The sequence below is a fragment of the Saccostrea cucullata genome, unplaced genomic scaffold (genome assembly GCF_032062105.1).
Source record: "Saccostrea cucullata isolate Sc308-1 unplaced genomic scaffold, CSIRO_AGI_Scuc_v1 ctg25, whole genome shotgun sequence".
NCBI lineage: Eukaryota > Metazoa > Mollusca > Bivalvia > Ostreida > Ostreidae > Saccostrea > Saccostrea cuccullata.
Window position 1 is genome coordinate 314,035 of NW_026937967.1, and position 11,828 is coordinate 325,862.

At 33.4% G+C, this 11,828-nt stretch overlaps 1 protein-coding gene across 1 annotated transcript; it reads left to right on the top strand.

The window, feature by feature from the left end:
• Window positions 1-851: 851 nt before the first annotated feature.
• On the top strand, window positions 852-4,739 carry LOC134249146 (astacin-like metalloendopeptidase). Its single transcript, XM_062731500.1, has 9 exons — window positions 852-1,010; window positions 2,091-2,169; window positions 2,338-2,473; window positions 2,788-2,966; window positions 3,183-3,398; window positions 3,496-3,525; window positions 3,652-3,795; window positions 3,934-4,178; window positions 4,409-4,739. The coding sequence occupies exons 1-9, from the start codon at window positions 945-947 to the stop codon at window positions 4,496-4,498; spliced, it is 1,185 nt and encodes a 394-aa protein (XP_062587484.1). The 5' UTR covers window positions 852-944; the 3' UTR covers window positions 4,499-4,739.
• The last annotated feature ends 7,089 nt before the right edge of the window (window positions 4,740-11,828 follow it).

Below are 11,828 nucleotides of genomic sequence, written 5' to 3' on the forward strand. Positions count from 1 at the left end.
GCTTGCAAGTCCAGTGCTTTACCAATTATTGAGCTAAAGGGTTAACCCACAAGCCCAAGTGTACAAAGAAGCCGTGAATCACACATTACCACAATGCTACAAATACGCAGCTTACCCTTAAATTGATTCCAAAGCCAATGGTAAAAATAAAAACTCTAAACCTTAATTGCAAATCCCTCTACAGAATTATATTCCTAAAGATGAGTTAGCCATTGTGTAATACATAAACATGACTTTTTGTACAAAAGAGTAGTTTAAAATTTTTTTTATTCCTCCCTCACACACCCCATTTTCACTTATGATGAAAATGCTAAAACCTTTTAGCACATATACAGGACTGTCAGGACATCAAGTTGACCGCACGCACGGACCAGGGTAACAATAATATACCTATACCTTCTTTTAGAGCCGATATAGTATAAGAAGAATGTTTAATCGTAAAGTGTGTACGTGAAATGTACTCAGTCACTTGTACTTAAAAATTTGTACTTCATGCATGATGTTCCCGAACCTTTTACAAGAACACAACATTATAAGACAATACAATAACGTCATAATATGCGTAAATACCTTTATTTCATCACACAGTTTATTTACTAGTTATTAAAAATATATAAAATTGAAATCACAAAATACATACTTATTTCTACTTATCTGGAATTTCGATAAATGCATTTTACAAAGACATTAATATTTTTTGAGTATTCTAAACAGCTGATGTCCGAGTTAATGTGTTCATTGTAACCTCGGTTACCCTCGAATCGAGTCATCAAATCGCACGAGATAAGACAGAGGAACCTCATGATAAAATGATTTCCATTCCAATATAAATACCGTCTCTCTAGATACGGTGTCGGTAAATTATTTGTTTCTTGTGAATGCGCATGTGCCTTGAAGACTTATAAAAGGGTAGAGTTCTTCAGATAGAGTGCCACATCGTCATCATGTTGTCCACTACAAACATCGTCCTTCTCTTCGTTGCTGTCGTTGGTGTGTTTGCGCTCCCAGGGGTAGGTTAATCTACTTTATTTTGAAACTTTTAATTTTATTAGATAAATGCATTGCATTTGCTTCACCATATTTTCTTGCACTTTCTCTTGAGATTGAATCGCAAAACTTTTGGTAAGTGGCACGTGCTTCTTTAAATTGAATTTTCTATTTAGCTAAAAGCACAAAAAGACCATAGGCACAGCATGGTGTCTTACTTAATGTAGCATACATATGAATCTGTATTGCAAAAAGGTATTGTTAACTTTTTGCTTAGCATCTGAAGCTTTCATAAAGTTTTACATTGTATTGATTATGCATTCAATTGTTCACAGAAGCGCAGCGAGATTTTTGAATTGTTCTTGAAATTGCAGAAATCCCGACTCCAAATGAAGTTCTTATGTTGCTGTAAAATTTGCAATAGAGTAATAGTTTACCTGAGAGCACTATTTACAAAAAGATAATGTTAATAATTATGTTTAAGCACAGTGAAAAAAGAAATGGCAGGTACATGTGTAGTTGAGTATTATCGGGCTTTATTTTTGCTGAATATACGGTTTCCTAAAATAGGAAGACAGGTAAAATATAGACCATAGTGTAGAGAGTATTTGCAGGTAAAAGTGAATGAGATACAAAATGGATAGGTCGCTACCTGTGTATCGCTTCTGCAATAAGCGTCGAGATCAAACTAGCCTGGTTGGATACACAAACTTTCGACAAACAAATATGTCATTCAAATATCTAATATTACGGTCACCCTAAGTCTTGAAGAAGAGAATCTAGGTCACGAAAAGACAACGTGTTCTGACCTAGACGCTTGGTCCCGTCTTATCATTAGAAAACCTGAACGACAAAGGTCGGAACACTTGTACATGTAAGAGTCGTACTAAAGTTTTAAGCTTACTCCATCAATGAAATGAAGAAATTCACCTTCTGAAGAAGTTCTCGCATCCTTTCAAAATAAATTGAAAGTAGTGAAGTACTGCCGCTTATTTAAGAAGCTCAAACCGATACAGCATATTTGATGACGCAAATGAAATTTTAATTTTACAAAGGGATTTTAATTTTATATTTTGTTAACACATTGTGATTTCCTTCAACAGCAAAAAAGAAACATTATCACTGACAGCAACCGGCTATGGGCAAATGGAAAAGTGCCAGTTTCCTTCGACTCCAGTGTTGGTAAGTTCCATTCAAATTCATCCCTATTTTAGTTTAACTTCGTGGTAGCCCTCCTAAGAATGTATCCGACTAAGTATACTCTTATTAATGACATAATCTAAAATTGTTACACTTTGAAATATCAGTTTCAAAGAGCTAGTTTTTAACATATTCTATGCTGTTTTTCAGTTGGCTCAATGAAAGAGAAGGTACTTGCAGCAATGCAGGAAATCTCCTTTTCAACACATTCTAATGGTCAGACATGTGTCCAGTTTGTCCCCAGAACACAAGAGAAAGACTATGTTGTCTTCACTTCAGTAGTTTAGTTAGTATCAATCGGGTCTATTGCTAAATCTTATCACATACATCCTATATTTTGACAAAATAATGGTTAACAGAATTGATTAATTGCATCGAATTCTTTTGAGAGTAATTAATTGTTATTTTCTAACAAGTTATTAAATTTTGAAAGTTAAGCAAAAAAAAAAAAATCTTATAAAGAGTTAAACATACAACACAATAAAGAAAACTGCAGCCATAAACCTCAAGTTTCCGTATATTTATAATCTCCTTTAAATGTGGAATAGCCATACATCTTTAGAGCTGGTTAGTTATCTTAATTCATACAACCATTTTCAGTGGGTCGGGAGACAGTTTACCAGGCCGTTTAGGTGGAGTCCAATATGTCCATTTGTACCAAGATGCTGCTAAAGCTGACATCATGCAGCTCATTATGTATCTGTTAGGATTCTTCAATGAATTCCGTCGTCCAGACAGAGACAGTCAAGTTATTGTTCATACCGATAACATCGCCCCAGGTTAGGATTTTTTTGTTGTTTCCACTCCTTTCCCTTAGATATCTTGCTTTCATTCAAACATATAAGTATCGAAGAAGCAATAAGTAATGTATTTTACAACAATCATCCGCGAAACAATGATCACTGTGGTAAATAAAAATGACCATTATACATTTACAATTTCTTCGATGCCTTTCTGTTTAACTTTGCACTGAGTTTTCATTTTTGTTCTTGCAGAATACAGAGGATTTTTCGAAATTACAAATGATACCACCTTCTTTAATTATCCATTCGACTTTGAATCCATCACCTTCTTCTTCCCATACGCTTGGGCCATTGACCCATCCAGACCCACACTTACACCTAAATACGACTCTGTGACTATCCCATACAAACTATCCCTTAGCAAATACGACATTCTGAACATCCAGAGAGAATACAAATGTGGAATTGGTACGTATTCTATGTCAAAAAGGTGGAGTCCAATAGACTTTCAAAAATGAATTCATGAATGAGTTGTATATTTAAAGAAAATATCTCTTTATTTCAGAAAACGGAAATCAGATCGACTTGTTGGATGGTATGTTATTTTTCTCATTCAAAATATTTTTCAGAACAGACAAAACAGTCTTTTATCGTCTGAAACACTTGATTGCATGATTAATATAAAATATGTCTTCATTAACAAGAATATTTTTCTTTTTAGGAACTGTTTCCTTCTGCAACTTTGAGTTTGACCTCTGTGAGTGGACACAGTTGACAGATGACGATTTCGACTTCCAAAGAATAAAGGGACCAGGCCCCAATGCCAACTTTACTGGCCCAATGGCTGATTACAGCAGTGGGAATGGTATTTAACCATCACATCACATTTATTCAAAGAAATATGTTTAATACCTAATTACAATATTGATACAGTGTATTTTGGATCAAATATCAATAAAATATCTTAATTATTAAATCTAATTAAATTTTCATCATACAATAGGCTACTACATCTTTGCCGAAGCAACAGGTGAACATAATGAGGAAGCTCGAGTTATTTCCCCTACCTTGAAAGCCGGTGAATACTGTCTCCGATTTTACTACTTCTTGTACGGCCAGGATATCCATAAGTTCAGAATTAACACAAGGGTGGGAGCAGTTGATACCGTCCTAGATTCACTAGAGGGGAACCAGGGAGGAAGCTGGCACACGTACTCTAGAAATATTAAAATGAACACAGACTTCAAGGTTTGTTTTTCTTAAGCAATGCTTAATCTTTAGGTGATATAAGGAAGAAATTAGAGAGAAAATCGTTAATATTTAAAATACACCTTTTTAAGAATCGTATTTATAATGTATGATATATTACATCAATAACAAAATCATCTGGTTATAGTCAAGTACTCAAGGAATAAAAAAGCTTTGACTTTGGTTGATTGGATAAACCTCTGAATATTCTTAATTTGTTTTCTTTTTAGATCTTCTTGGAAGCCATCATCGGAGGAACAGACAACGGAGATATGGCATTTGATGATGTCTACATCTTCCGTGGTCGCTGTATACAATAAATTAGATACGGTTAATTTTTACATTGGGGTTTATTAACGTCCCAATTTACTTACATTTCTTTGATCAAAGTTTTGTTTTCTTTGTAGTAACATTCATTGATAGAACTCTTAAAGCTTTGTGTTAAATATTTCTTTGTGTTATCGTGATAGTTAGGGGATGTAATAATGTCATCATATCGTGTACATTGTCATCAAATACTATTTTATACATGTCTTTGTTTTAATAAAGATGAAATGTGTACGTGGTTTTGGTTTTTAATTCCTTCATCCTTGGTGAAGAGTGTCATTTCAAATGCTCTCCTCCATGGCAACTGATCCAACTGATGTTTTGGAGGTCCGTGTTGCTTACCTGCAGATCTGTAGCGTTATGGTTTTATATATTTGTCTTTGACCATAACGCTACAGATCCCGTAGTGCAAAAAAGGTGCAATTTACGGCGCAATATTTTTTGCGCTCTTTTGGGGAGAATTTCTCCACTTTCCAGCATCGTTCAATCAACTACCTTTCAACCCTAATTCTAGACACAGTATTTAATTAATCTGTATATTTTATCCATCTCCCAACCTTTTATATCGTCTCTACAAGTGATAAACTCGCTTGATTAAAATTATTTGTTAGATTACTGAAAATTCATATCCAGCGAGTTTATTGCCTGTAGAGACAACTATAAATAGTTGGGAGGTGGATAAACTATACATAGTGGCTACAGAATGTGTCTAGAATTAGGGAGTGAAAGGTAGTTGATTGTCCAAAGCTAGAAAGTGGAGAAAATCTCACCAAAAGAGCGCAAAAAATATTGCGCCGTAAATTGCACTATTTTTGCACTACGGGATCTGTAGCGTTATGGTCAAAGACAAATATATAAAACCATAACGCTACAGATCTGCAGCTACGTGTTGCTCTGCTCCTATTTTGTATTGTTTGATGGACTTTTGAGCTTGAATACTGCTTGTTATCACAGTATAATTCATCCTTAACAGTGAAGATAAGTAAAGTTCATATAACACCATAATTTTTTTCTAAACAAAATTTCAAATATTTTTGTCCTGCGTAAAACAATTATGATTCCCGACTCACAAATCAATAAAACAGTGCATAAATCGTGTGGTTATGTACCTGCACATTAAATAAGACCACGGAAGATTAACTGGCACGATTGGAAATATGCAGCTTACGTCATTTCTATCTGTTACAATCAAAACATTCAATGATAGACGATGAAATGGGCGGGTACAATTCGACGCGAACGGCCGAGAAAACATTGGACTGAAATTATAGTTTGAAATTTATTTTTATTCCACCTGAGCTGTTTTCAAAAGCAAAGTGTGAATGTATGATCCTAAAGACAAATAATTTCAATTCCCAAATACATGTTGATTGAAATTTATATTGATATGAGTTTATAGCTTATAATATAATTTTAAGGACACTGGTAAAAGTAGAAGATTTATATTATTTTTTTTCAGGAGACGGCTATTTGATTCAAGAAAGGGGGGATGTCAAAATTTTTTTTTTGTCTTCACTGAATAATGTTTGACAACTCTCTTTTTAATTTCCAAGATCATTTAGCCACCCCCCTCTTCTCCAACGCACTCATACATGAGTTATTCAAACAGAAATCCAATGTTTTCTCGGTCATCCGCGTCGAATTGTACCCGCCCATTTCTTTGTCTGTCATTAAATGTTTTGATTGCCAGTCAATGTTTCGCGGTCTTAATAGTATTTGTAAATGCATGTTTCTAAAAATCATTAAAATAAAATTTTATTTCTATATGCATTATCATTTGCATTTGATAACTATAATATTAATAAATAATGAATTGTTTAAAGGTATAATGCTTGAACTAAATAAATCTGTTATATTCTTCTTAAATTGGCATAATTCTTGAATATCAGGATGAATTGTTTTCGAAGAAAATAGGTTATTTCACTTATGTTTAAAAGATATCCGCCTTTGCAAGATGTTAAAGGCATTTTACTAAGCAGGTTTAGCATACATTTTTATGGCATTAAACTGTTTGATATTTTAAACAAATCACTGAAATAAGTACATGTACTCTTTTTTTCATGTACATCTTCATTAAAGTTAATTTGTTTCATTTTCTAGTTTGTGTAATTATGTTTTCATCAATGAAATAATTTGATCGTTTATAAACTTATTTTCAAAACCAATATTTTTTTTATAGATATTCTTTCTTTTTTCTTTAAGCCAAAGGCTCATCAGATTTTATACAGCATATAAATATGATAAAGAGTACAGAATAAACAGTATATACAAAAATACACAGAGGATATAAATATCAATAGTAGTTACAAATTAGACTTTCGTAGAGCTATAGCTGTAGCTTTATATAAAAATTTTCCCAAATTAGAAAACTCTTTTACATTTTGACTACTCATTAAACTTACAACTTTAAATACACTTGGTTTGATAAAATAATACTTCTTGATGTACATACTTCTCAGATTTTCATAAAATGGACATTTTAATATGAAATGAAATTCATCTTCAATATCATTAGAGGAGCATAGTGTACAAATTCTTTCTTATATTTTTATGACAAAATGATATTTCAGTTTATCAAAAAATGAAATGATTTCAAATATACACTATACGAAAACAATAAGCTCTCTACTTTAAGCCGTGTTATCACAAATGAATGACAGAAGTACACAGTACAAACTGCAGTAACTTACACACAATACAGGAACAATAGAGCGGTCATTCCGCTCAATTATCAATCAATAGTGCTTTGTGAAGCCCCGCAACAACATAACTTCACACTTAACGAGTTGAAATAAATCTTCTCTTTATCGATATAGCCAAAATATTTAGTTTACAAATAGACAGACAGCAACATTGTGCAGTACAATCTGAATACATATTGTATAATATTGTATGTATAAGCCAGAAGTGGGAAAAGAATTAGATGGATTACATGGTCAGTACGTACTGGTCCCCGCGGACAAAGGAGGGGACAACAATTGTCCTCGTTTGTAATGCCCATTATATTAATTGTATTTTGGAAGAACTCGGATTCAATTCTACATGTATAAGACAGTGGTAATCCAACTTATACTCATAGTTCCCTTTATACGGAAGAAATTCTTCAAAATCATACATCAGTTTTGAATATTTTTAATATCCCAAACAACCAAAATGAATTTTAACGACCATATCTATACTTAATTCCAAATCTTCATAAAAATCCTTACAAAGATACATAGCGGGTTTCAGTAAATGTTCATTCAAGTTCTTGACTCCCCACTAAGATATTAACAGTTGTGAAGGGAAAACGTTAAGAGTCACTACTGTGAAACAATATATTTAAAAAATAGTGTAAATCAGATGTGGATACTTCATAATTCGAAGGAACTTTTGAACAATTTGAAATCTCAAGATTTTACCAAAATCAGCAGCTTAAAAACGTATGACTTTTCAAGTTTATACACAATCATTCCACACAATAAATCAACGACCGGGTTTTTTGATATCATTGACAGGTGTTTTTTTTTCTATAAAAATGGAACTCTTTTATTCACTTACCTTGTCATTGGTCATTTGCAAAATTATTTTGTTAAAAACATTCTGATTGTACACACAAGTATTCTGAAGTTGACATCAAAAAGATGCTTGATTTTCTGATTGACAATCTCTATGCTGCGTTTGGAGACCAGGCCCCGGGATCATGAAGCATCTTAAGCTTAAGTCAAAAAATTCCTTAGATGCTGAGAATGCCCAAAATGAAAATGCTTTCCGATTTTGTATCATCAGTCTGCTATTGTATGCAAATTATGAGTTTCCTTTAACAAGTGTTAAAGATTTTATAGAAATTTGAAATTTTGACTTAATACATGATGTAGGCCAAATTTGCTCAAAAAAATTTTCCTATTTTTGAAAAGCCAAATTTGTCAAAAAATTTTTCCTTGAAAAGAAGAAAACACTTCCTGTTGTAAACACTTCCTGTTGTCTTTAACTCAACAATTAGTTATACCGACGACGTATTGTCAATAAAATTGGTAATTTCCATTCTTATGTCGATACGATATATCCACGTGAGCTTGATAAAAGATGCTACAGAGTCTGAGACATCTGTTTCACATTTGGATATTTTACTTGAAAAAGACGTTAATGGTAATCTAACAACCAGCTTTTTGATAAACGGGATGACTTTAACTTTTCAATCTTCAACTTCCCTTACTTATGCAGCAATATACCTTCATCAATGGCATACGGGGTTGATATATCTTAGTTGATTTGATATGCAAGAGCATGCTCTACGTATTGAACAATTTCTAAATCTAAAACGTGTTAAATTATTGACAAACATGTTGATGAAACAAAAATACCAGTAGTCTCGTTTAAAGTCATCATTTCGTAAGTTCTATGGTCGATACTATGACCTTGTCAGCAAAAACAATCTATCCTTGAGTGGTTGTATGTTGTTTAATGTCCATCTCGAGAATTTTTCACTCGTATGGTGACCTGTGGAGAGCTGCAAATTTTGTCCTACACTCAGCATTCACCGCCATTGAGCAGGGAGGGATCACCTATTGCGACACGGGACCTCGGTTTATACGGTCTCATCCGAAGGACCGGTCTCAAGTCACACAGTGGGATTCGAACCTGCGACGTAAGGATCAACTCCTTCCTTCACGACTCTAGAGTTGACGCTCGATAACCACTGCGCCACGCGGGCGACAATTTATCATTGAGTCAAATGCTGTCTGGCGTTTTTCATACTAATTGTTAGTCTTACGTTAACAAAATGTTAAAATTAATAATCAAAAATGTCATGATGACTTCATTTTTTTTTCTATCGCCAACGTTCCTAACTTGAATGCATGTTTAGCAAAAAATAAAAACACATATCACCCACATATGGGGTTAATGTTTCCCAGTTGATTCGATACAATAGTCTAAGAGCATTTTTTTCTTATTAACAATTCCTAAATCGAGGTAAGCTGTTGACAAAAAAGTCGAATATACAAGAATATCAAGTTTGTTTAAAGTCATCATAACAAGTTCTATGACTGTTATAATGACCTTGCCACCAAGTGTATTCTATCATTTCGTCGAATGCTGACAAACGCTTTCCAGACGAATTATTAGACCATTTTTTACATATTGATTGTCCGTTTGTATCATTACGAAAAATAGCACACTGTGGGTGTGACTGACAGAATACGCTTTCTCCTTCATAAGACCTGATACAACCTCTGATGTTTTGGAGGTCCGTGTTTGCTCTGCATGTTCTGTTAAGAAAATAAATCACGAAATTTATTTTACTTTGTAATCTTCATCGTACAATTAAAAGCGATTATCGAATTTTCGCAAGCAGTCGGTAGTATGCAATAATGAAAAAAAGGGATTGTAGTAAAAAGAACTAGAGGTATTGTGAGCAATGAGCTCATTAAATGATAACCCCCAACTCCCATATGTTTATAATGGCAAAGTCCATGTTTTGCTGTGGCTGGGAAACCCAAAATATGTGTCAGATCAAAAAGTGAAATAGGAGGTCACAATGGCAATATGAAATAAAGATTCTGTGAAAGTTTCATTAATTTCACTCAGTGGTATAAGGGGAGTTGCGGATAAGATATGGGTACCCCAAAGCGTGACAGACAAACAGACGGACGGACGTACAGCTGGACAGACGTACAGACGGACGGACATACCGATTACTACATTGTATATACCCTCCTGCTTTTCAAGCGGGGGGTATAATGATCGAGTCTTGTGGTTACATTGTATACAGATTCAAGAATTTTGAGTGAATCGTCAATAGTTATAATTATCGAAGACCGGTTATATGTTTAAGTTTATGCTTAGTCTATTTGTCTGTTTCTTTGTTTGTCCGCAGCAATTTTGACATTGCTTATAAATATAGATTGGGGCTGGGGCTTTCATCGTATTTCACTTGTGTATTACGTATGCCAATATCTTTCTTTTAGAACATATTTGATCTCGTCACCTTGGACTTTGACCCACTTTTGTAAAATTTTACTAAACTTTAACCTTGGCAAAACTTTCTGAATGGTTGTGGCTAGGGTTTTCATACTTCAAGGTGTATTACTTGTGATAAGTATTTTCTTTCGTTATAGGTACTTTCGACCTTTTGAACATGATACTGGACTTTGGCCAATTATTGAAAACTTTCACCTCGGTCATAAGTTTTGAATGGTTGCCCTTTTGAACATGACATGGAGTTAAGCCCACATTTGAAAAACTTTAACCTTGGCCATACGAGCGCTTTCATATTAAACATGTATTTTTCTTATGACTTTCATTGTGAAGCGAAACTTTTGCCCTTTGACCTTATCCTTAAAGTTTGATCTTTTTTCATATACTTTTCAAATACTTGGTCAAAATTTAACTTATGAATGATCAGTGCTAAGTCTCTCTTATATTCAAGGCACAGTTTTCGTAAAAAAAAAAAAATGGAGGCAAACAAAAACATTTAAAATCTTTCTAGATTTTAAAAGATTGTCATTTGTATTAATTTTTTTAAACAAAACTATATGTAACGTGTAGAATTAAAACTAACAAATAACAGATTTAATTATTTCATCTTTGTATGACATTAAAGCTAAAAAAGAAAATTAGAGTCCAGTCATGAACCGCAGATATTAGCCAATAATGTTCCCAGAACATTGCTGCAAGGTCATACTTAAATTACGAATAAAAGCTTACGGGTCATCAAAAGTCCTAATCAATAGAGCCCAAATGTTTAATTCAAAATTAACATAAACAACAGCTTTTCATGAAAGAAACTGACTGTGTATTGAAATGATGTCAAATAGATTGAATTGGATAGATGTAGAATACATCTCTGACAACTTCTTTTGGCTTAAACAGTTTATATATTGAGTGGATTTATTTTTATGTCCCTTTGTGTGCCTTCCTTTTTTCGGAAACTCTTTTTGTAAATCGTAAACATCGTATTGATACTATTTATTCACGGACTCTTATGCTTTCTACCGCCTGTAGGTAGGTATGTACCCTTAAAATTACTTGATATTGATTTTAATTTTTTTCTATTCCTTTCGACTATTCAATATTTATTTTTCGGGTTTAAAGCATTTGATAAATCATGTGGTTTGCTCTCCACATTTACCACGATTTTCAGTAATGTGTTGACCTTTAAAAAGGCCACGTTCTGTCCGTTTGATATAAGTATTATAATAATATTCATATTACTGTGCAATTTGTACATACAGGTGAAGCAGTCAGCATCCGAAATGTAAAAGTCCTACACTGTAACACAACTGCATTGCAAATCTATGTATAAAAGTTAGGGGGGATGAACATTTAAAATTTAAGTAAAAA

What these genes read in the sequence shown, in the direction of transcription:
- LOC134249146 (XM_062731500.1), top strand. Translation starts at nt 945, where the DNA reads ATGTTGTCCACTACAAACATCGTCCTTCTCTTCGTTGCTGTCGTTGGT. An exon ending in TACCGATAACATCGCCCCAG is followed by an intron (nt 2,967 to 3,182) that starts GTTAGGATTTTT and finishes TTGTTCTTGCAG; the next exon opens with AATACAGAGGATTTTTCGAA. An exon ending in TCAGATCGACTTGTTGGATG is followed by an intron (nt 3,526 to 3,651) that starts GTATGTTATTTT and finishes TTTTCTTTTTAG; the next exon opens with GAACTGTTTCCTTCTGCAAC.